At 48.7% G+C, this 8,820-nt stretch overlaps 1 protein-coding gene across 1 annotated transcript in view; it reads right to left on the bottom strand.

Annotated features, from left to right (window-relative positions):
- Positions 1-4,483: 4,483 nt before the first annotated feature.
- Positions 4,484-8,820, bottom strand: part of FLT4 (fms related receptor tyrosine kinase 4) — a 39,362-nt gene continuing 35,025 nt past the window's right edge. Inside the window, exon 30 of the mRNA XM_052642570.1 lies at positions 4,484-4,676. Within this exon, the coding sequence (XP_052498530.1) occupies positions 4,484-4,676 (193 nt within the window). The remainder of the gene's footprint in view (positions 4,677-8,820) is intronic.

Below are 8,820 nucleotides of genomic sequence, written 5' to 3'. Positions count from 1 at the left end.
CCACTTAGGAAAAGGGATTTTTCTGCATATCTAGCCTGGATAAGGACCCTCCTAAGAGTGGAACTCCTCTACCCTTCTGGCATCTTCCAAAGCTCTCCTCTCCTGCCCCTCACAGATCACTCTGGTGCAGCCCAGCCTTTCCCCACCAGGGTGTCACCCAGCTCCCGGGGGGTCCTGTTTTGCTCCTCTAAGAGGTGTGCTTCATAGAGCATGCATGGAAGTCGAAGATTGTTGCCGCTTTCTCTAAACTTCATTTTGGGCTGCTAGGCCCATAGGGCGGGCTCCTGTCAGCCTCTGCGCCTCACCTCCACCCACCTCCCCAGATCCCTCTTTTCTTCTGACTCAAGGCCTTCAACATCAATCTTCCTCCCTTGCAAAGCTCTGCCCACATGTCACTCCTTACAATGGGGACTGTGGGGAAAGAGACTCTGCCGTGTTCCAGGGCCTAGGACGATGTGTGGCTCAGAGCAGGGACTGATGCTAAGGAGCAGTGGTGACATTACTGCAGAATCAAGGGACACTCAAGTGTACCCTTGGCCTGATTCCTCCTAAAGGAGGTGACTCATGGCTCTCTGGTAGAAATGAGCAGGAGTGTGAGCCTGGGGAGGGGAGGAGAGGGGACGAGGGAGTGAGTGGGCACCCGGTAAGGGGCTGGGGCCTGAGAGAAGAGAAGCTTCCAGGAAGTGGGAGGGGCTGAGGGGTCGGGAGGTGGGAACACTGTTGCCTGGTGAGATGCTCCCTGACAATACCCTGCTGGCTGTGCTCCGATTCATACCGAGTCTCTGGTGCTCTAGGGACATGCCGTGCAGCCCTGAGCATCCAGCCCAGGTGGCACCAAAGAGGCCCACAAGGGCAGCCCAGCTTGGAACTGGGCACAGTCGGGACACTGGCTTCCACCACATGTGGGCACTTTGGGCTGGGTAACCAGGCAGGCATCTGGATGGCTGACTCCTAGGTTGAGACATTCACCAAGGAAAAGTGGCTAAATTCAACCAATGATATTATAAAGTTAAAATGTCCAAACTCAGTGGAAGTCTTTTCTGTATCCACGTTAAGGATTATTATAGAGGTAAAAATAACAGCAAGCTCAGTACCACCAAAAGCTGCCTTTGTGGGGAGGCACTCTGTCCATGGGAGAGGCAAACAAGGCTGGGACAGTGGGCATCACCTCTAGGGGTGCAGGCATCCCTGAGGAATGAGAGAAGTCTGAACAGGGTAAATGACCAGGGCCCGGCCACAGGCTGGCTTCTGGCTCCTGATCTTTCTGGGCCTCGGTCTGCTCCCGAGGTGTCCACTGGGCTGGCTGCTGCGTCCATGGGACATGGCCCACTTTCCTTCCTGAGCCTCTAGCATTGCTACTGGTCTAGCCCTTCCTGGTATGCCTTCTGAGGCTGTGTCCAGAAGGCCAGTGTTACACACCAATCTAAAGTCACTACTAATGCCACCCGTGAAATCACGCAAACATCCCAGGGCAGGGCTATGGAGGGCCCTGCCACACTCTCCTGAGACGAGTTCATCTCTCTGGGTGGAGACTGAAGTTGGGGTCAGAATCCCCCGATCTTGAAGTTCAGGCATGTCCTAGGTCATCCCAGATGCACCCTTCACCCGTCCTGTTCTGTCCTGTCCTCATCTGTGGTCTGTGATGGAGATGTTCACGGGCTGTTTCTGGAGGGGGCAGGTGAGACTTGGGGAGGTGACTGCAAGGACTGAGCTTGGGCTATGTTCTCAAGTCCATGGACCACCAGAGCTCACGGCCTGAAGTAGCATTGGGTTTTAGTAGGTGAGGACAAAATGCTGTCACTTTATTGATAAAGTAAATATTTGAGGAGTGCCCATGCTTAGCTCTCAGAAGCTAAGTTAGGCACCTCTTCAGTGAGTGGAGTTGAATCCCAGTGTCCCAGTGCTTCCAGCGCCCTCTGCTGGTGGCTTTCGGGGACTCCCCTGCAGAGTGAAAAAGCTAGCTTAAAATTCAACATTCAAAAAACGAAGATTATGGCGTCTGCTCCCATCACTTCATGGCAAACAGATGGGGAAAAAGTGCAAACTGTCAGATTTCATCTTCTTGGGCTCCAAAATCACTGAGGACAGTGACTGCAGCCACGAAATTAAAAGACGCTTGATCCTTGGAATAATAGTTATGACAAACCTAGACAGTATATTAAAAAGCAGAGACATCATTTTGCTGACAAAGATCCATATAGTCAAAGCTATGGTTTTCTACATAGTCACGTATGGATGTGAGAGTTGGACCATAAAGAATGCTGAGTGCTGAAGAATTGATGCTTTCGAACTGTGGTGTTGGAGAAGACTCTCGAGAGTCCCTTGGTCTGCAAGGAGATCAAACCAGTCAATCCTAAAGAAAATCAACCCTGAATATTCATTGGAAGGGCTGATGCTGAAGCTGAGGTTTCAATACCTTGGCCACCTGATGTGAAGAACTGACTGATTGGAAAGACCTTGATGCTGGGAAAGACTGAGGGCAAGAGGAGAAGTGGGTAACAGAGGATGAGATGGTTGGATGGCATCACTGACTCAATGGACATGGGTTTGAGCAAACTCTGGAGATACTGAGGGACAGGAGAGCCTGGCATGCTGTAGTTCACAGGGCGGCCAAGAGTCAAACACAACTGATTGACTGAACAATAGCAGCGTTTTGGGCAGAGAAAGGGGGCATGGGCTGCCTCTGCTGCCGTTTCCTTTGCATGGCCTGTCCAGTGGCCTTGTAGGGCTGACGATCATGTGGGAGGAAGGCTAGAATAAAACCTTAACAGAGATCTGGAATTTAGCTGAGACTCTATTCACTGTAACTCAAGACTGGCATCAAATTTATTATTATCTTTTGTTAAATACTTTATATTTTTGGAGCATATGTCCTGCAAGGGGCAGGGGGAGGCTTTCTTCTCAGTACATTTGTGTGTGTGCAGTTATGTGGCAGGAGCATGGGTGGACACGTTTCAGGAGGGGTCTTGGGCCTGGGCCACGGCACAAAAGTCCTTGAGATGCTTCTCTGATGGAAACGCCCTCTGGACTTCAACCAGGTAAACCTGAGACCCAGGTCTCACAAGCAGGTGATATCAGGGGAGAAGGACACCCGGGGACAGTTAGGGTTACAGCCACACTTACAGTCAATCTATCTTAAAGGAACAATGTACAACGTGGTGGTGGGGGGGCGGTGGTTCCTGCTGGGCGTGCCCCTGCTCGCTGCACGGCCGCCTGTCCTGCAAGCGTCTCGTGGTGGGTAGCGGGGTGTCAACCTCCGTGATACTAGGGATGAGGGTCTTTCTCCTGGGGTGTGGGTGGCCAGGCAGTGCGGAATGGTCCAGCCTCCAGAGGGCCCTCCACTGTTCTGTGGCAGCAGAGGCTTGACCTTCCAGACCACTGATGTCAGGTACAGACCAGGGGGCAGGAGACAGGGGCCTCCATGGGGGTGTAGGGACATCTGTGGATTGCCTCCTCGTATATAGCAATACTGGTGGGTCCTCTGGGCCAGCCCCAAAGCCTTTCTTAAGGAACCCATAGTATTTGGCTCTCATAAGGATGTTCACAGCTTGGGCGGTGCCTTGGGTAGCAGATCCAGGCCCCAGAGGGAAGAACCAGGTGGCTTTCCAATGGGCAGCTCTAGACCATCAGATGACTCTTCCAATTCTGGACCAGGCAGGTACAGCTGGGGGCCTTCTCCAGAAAGAGGTGGCAGCCGCAGTGGGGTCTTTTATGCCAGCAGTTGACTGGGTATCAGAGGCAAGAATTTCCCAGATTCAGAAACACTTCTCCTGGGTTCCCTTCAGACTGAAGTTTTTAAAAGTAAAATTTTCACAGCAGCTCAAATAGCCTCTGAAATTCTAACGAAAAAAAAATGTTGAATAGTTCTCAGCACTCAGGAGAAGGCTGCTGTAACTGGTTTGGAATTGCAGAGATGGCTACTCTGAGCTGCTTGATCAGGCTAAGGAAAGGAGATCTCCATTCCTCTCCACTCAAATTTCTCATTTTTTGCTTTGAGTTGGAAATATGGCACCTTCTCTGAGCCTTGGAGAGGCAAATGAAGAAAGCCATTCCCACGGGAAGGGGCAGGGCTGGGAGACCACACTTCAACCTTGACTATTATGTTATTCTCATATTTCTCATCAGAAGTCAGGGATCACACCATCTACCATACTGAGAGAGGCACCCAAAGAGATATTTCCTATGAGAGTGCCCAGCCCAGAGCTGGCCTCTGTGGATGTTGAACCAAGTGGAATCTGAGTCTGAAGGGGAGGAGGGCCCCAGGGATCTGCAGGGTGTCCTGGGCAGGCATGCTGATGGAATTGAAGGGAACGCTGGAGCCTGGGTTTTACTCTTCCTAGCTAAGGAGGAAGAAATGTCTCCTGGCCCAAATTAGATGAGACAAGCTTCCAGCCCGGGTCTCTAGCCCTCTGTTCACTGGCCAGGCGTGACCCCCAACCCACTGTCAGAGCCCAGGGTCCAGGGTGGCTTGTCCAAAGCTGCTTTAGTAGCTGCTGTCTGTGAAGAAAGGCGCTCGGGCAGCTGGGGTGCTGGAGCTCTCCTCCGGGGGCCCCGCCAGCTCCCCGTACTCGCTGTTGTAGAACTCCTGGCCCTGGGGCCCCGGGTCGGGCCGCCGCCTCCCTTGGGGGTCGAGGTGTGCCGCGGTCACGCTCACATTCCTGCCTGGTCCTTTACAGCTGCCGAGACAGGAAGGTGACATCAGTCAGAAAAGAAGAATGATTGGAACTGTGTTCAGGTCTGACTGGAATCACCAGAAACAACCAGAGCCACAAGCAAAGCCAATGAAAACACACACAGATTTGACTTAAATAGAAAAACAAAGCAATGTGCCTGCCAGCAAACACCAGAACGTTCCTTGTGCCTGGGCACGGGACAATGGAGAAAGCCCGACTCCATCCCTCCAAACCTGCTTCTCTCCCAGTCTTGCTCATCTCTGTAAATGGCACCAACGTTGATTTAGTGTCTCAAGCACCCAGGTGTCATCCTTTCCTCCTCCCCTTCCCTCACCCCTCACATCCAGCCCACTCAGCAGTCCTGTCCTTTCCGGGCTGAAATGCACCTTTAGAGTGAGCTGCCACCACCGTGCACTCTGTACTGCCCTAGCACACCTGTTTTCTCCACTCTTGCCTCCCTACAGGCCAGCCTTCAGAGATCCTGCAAGTCACACCCTTCAACACAACTTGTTCACTACAGCTCACTCTCTGAATAAAGTCCAAGCTTCTGCCCCTGGCCCAGAAGGCCCTGCAGCTTCCAGTCCCCTCCTGCCTCACCGATGGCCCGGTGATTCCCCCTCCTTAGCACTCATTTTCTTTGAGATTTCTGCAAGTTTGTTTCATTGCTTTTGCTTTGCATGGTGCTATTGAAAAGCCTGATGCTTCAGTCTCTCTCTCTTTCTCTCTTTTTTTGGTGACTTGATGTTTTACCTGAATGTTTATCTCTAGCTGAACCTGATACTTCAACTAGGATATGTCTCAGAGTTTACTCTTTTTGGACCAGTTTTCCCAGGTACCCTTTTAATAGGTAGATTTGGTCTCCTTTTATTTAAGAGCATTATCTTGAATTACATATTTAAATATTAGTTCTATTTCACTGTTGGCATTTTTCTTCTTCAGAGACACCAGTTGTACATATGTGGGAGTTTTCTATTTAACTTCTAAAATTTTCACATTCCTTCTGACCCTTTAGATCTCTTGATTTATTCTCGACCTCTTTTCATATCTATCAAATGTGCCCTCCACTGCAAGTCTGATCATATTCAATTGTCCCTTGGGCACTCTGCTCTTCATTTTTGAGAGGATTTGTCTTTTATTTCAATTCCTTCCATAAATTTAGTCGGCTCCCATTTGATATTGTCACACTTTGTCCCTTTTTATTCTGAATTTTTGAATTTATGATTCATAGTGCAGCTACTTATTTCATTATGATTTATGCCGCTGTGTTGTATCACAGTTTTTCCATGCTGTGTTTGGAGTGTTTATGGCTACTGAAAAGTTTTAATTCTGATTTCCTTTTTTATTCTTATAATAACTGTATGGATAGTGCTCATTTTTTTTCTGTTCATACTTATCAGGCTGCGATTACCTTATGGGTTTGATCTGGACTGCAAGGAGATCAAACCAGTCCATCTAAAGGAAATCAGTCCTGAATGTTCATTGGAAGGATGGATGCTGAAGCTGAAACTTCAATACTTTGGCCACCTGATGCAAAGAACTGACTCACTGGAAAAGACCCTGATGCTGGGAAAGATTGAAGGCAGGAGGAGAAGGGGACAACAGAAGATGAGATGGTTGGATGACTTCTCCAACTTGATGGACATGAGTTTGAGCAATCTCCGGGAGTTGGTGATGGACAGGGAAGCCTGGTGTGCTGCAGTCCATGGGGTCGCAAAGATTCGGACGCGACTGGGTGACTGAACTGAACTGAACTGAACTGAACTACCCTATGGCAGGAGGGCCAGGAATGCAGGTGTCTCCGTAGCTTTCTTCATTCAGGAGTACTGTAACAGCATAACACCTTGAATCTAGCTGCATCCCTCTCTCCAAAGGCTCCATTCATGTCCCATGCTGTATCACCAGTGGGGACTTGCCACTCCCTTAAGAGGGAGTGCTGGCCACCTCCCCAGCGGCTGCTGTGCAGCCATACTGACCAACCACAAGCCTAGCGCTTTCAGATCTCCCTTTCACCTAGAGTTGGATGAACTGCCATGTCACAGGGATCCTAAGTCGCATGGCATCCTAAGTGCCGCTGAAAGGACTGGGTGAGTCACCTTGAAGTGAGGATGCGTTAACTTCCCACAGGGTGAGTACTAACCAGTGGTTAACAGAAGATAGGAAAGAACAGAGGAGATAAACTCCTTCCTTCTCCCTGACAGATGCTTTCAAGGTACGTTCCATCCCACCTCTACATCTGTTTGGGGAATGTTCCATTTGCCAAGTGACCGGCTACACCTCTTTGTGGCCCATCACGATGTGTTTCTAAGGGAACCTGGGAAGAGAATAATGTCCTCTGTTGCTCCCACCATGATGTGCAGTTTCTGTAATGAAGAGACCCTTGGGTGTGTAACTGTCTTTTCAACTCTTAATATAATCTTGTTTATATAAGGCTCTTCTCCCCCACTAGGTGCCTGAGATGCACATTCCCCTCCTGCTCACTGTCCTTTCAGAAGCAGAGCCTTCCTAAGGCTGCTGTCCTGGTGCTCACACTCTGCAGTCTCCTGTCTGTGTGGCCATGGTCCCAAGGACCTTGATGGTCCCCTCTCAGGGGGCAGTCCCCAGACGGCTCTCCTGGGCCAGGCTGTGGGCATGGCTGCGCTGGTTCTGCTGCTGAGTTCTCTGCTCACACACAGCTGGAGTCTCTCCCTCGCTCATGTCACAGTCATGGGCTCTGAGAGGTCTTGTTTCCTGTGCTGATTTTAGAAAGATGTGTGGAGACTGGAATTTAAGGAGTTAACATCTTCTGGCTCATCCTCTTACTGAAATACTTTTTGGGGAGATTACAAAACAAACAAACAACTGTTTGGTAAACAAAAATTAGCCAGAAACTATTTTTGTTGAATAAGTAAAAAGCATTAGTTTTTCAAAACTCGGTTACTCATACAGGTTACGTGACAGAATCAATAAAAACAAAGAAGGAGGTCAAGATGCATGCTGGAGGTACAGCAGTCATCTGCAGGCATGCGACCCCATGAACCTCTGCGTTCACAGTGCTGCAAACATGCCTTTGCAGGCTGCTGGGAAGGTAACAGATATTTGGCTAAGTTGCAGAGATCTTAATGATACCTACAAGAAAGGCGAAGAATGACCTCAACTATCCTGCTGTGATACAAATTAACACCTGTGGTCTAGGGTAAACTATTCAATGATAACACCTATTGATTCAAAAACAGCCTAGGCAGAAGACAAAGAAAACTACACCAGATGACCCCAAAAGGGGTCCCTGAAAGACACAGGTGTCACACAAGGATCTGTAAAAAGCAAAAAAGAGCACTGTTTTATATTAATATAATATTTTAGGTTCTATCATTTAAACAGCTATGAGCAAGTCAATTACTAAAGTAAATAAGTAGAAGTACAGATGGATACGGGGCACATGAAAAGATGTTCAATATCGCTAACCATGAGAGAAATGAAAATAAAAATTACAGTGAGATATCACTTCACACTGGTCAAAATGGCCATCACCAAAAAAACCCACAAACTATAAATGTTGGAGAGGGTGTGGAGAGAAGGAAACCCTTCTTCACTGTTGGTGGAAATGTAAATTGATAGAGTCACTATGGAGAACAGTATGGAGGTTCCTTAAAAAACGAAAAATAGAGCTACCCTATGGCCCTGCAATCCCAACTCCTGGGCATATATCCAGAGAAAAACATGAACTGAAAGGATGCATGCATCTCAATATCCATTGCAGCACTGCTTACAACAGCCGAGACATGGAAGCAACCTAAATGTCCATTGACAGAGGAACGGATAAAGATGTGGTACATAGATACACTGGAATATTACTCGGCCATGAAGAATGAAATAATGCCATGTGGAGCAACATGGATGGGCCTAGACACTGTCATACATACTGAATGAAGTGAGTCAGACAGAGAAGGACAAGGATCATATGACATCCCTTACATGTGGGTGGAATCCAAAAAGACTTGATACAAAACAGAAGGAGACTCACAGACTTAAAGGATGAACTTACAGGAGCTGAGGGAAAAGATGTGTGGAAGGGACAGCTAGGGAGTTTGGGATGGACATGCATACACTGCTATATTTAAAATGGCAAGCAGCAAGGATACACCGTATAGCACATGGAACTCTGCTCAAT

Source organism: Budorcas taxicolor, chromosome 7 (genome assembly GCF_023091745.1).
Source record: "Budorcas taxicolor isolate Tak-1 chromosome 7, Takin1.1, whole genome shotgun sequence".
NCBI classification, from domain to species: Eukaryota; Metazoa; Chordata; class Mammalia; order Artiodactyla; family Bovidae; genus Budorcas; species Budorcas taxicolor.
The sequence above is the reverse complement of the archived record's forward strand: the minus strand, read 5'-3'. Positions and strand labels throughout refer to the sequence as shown.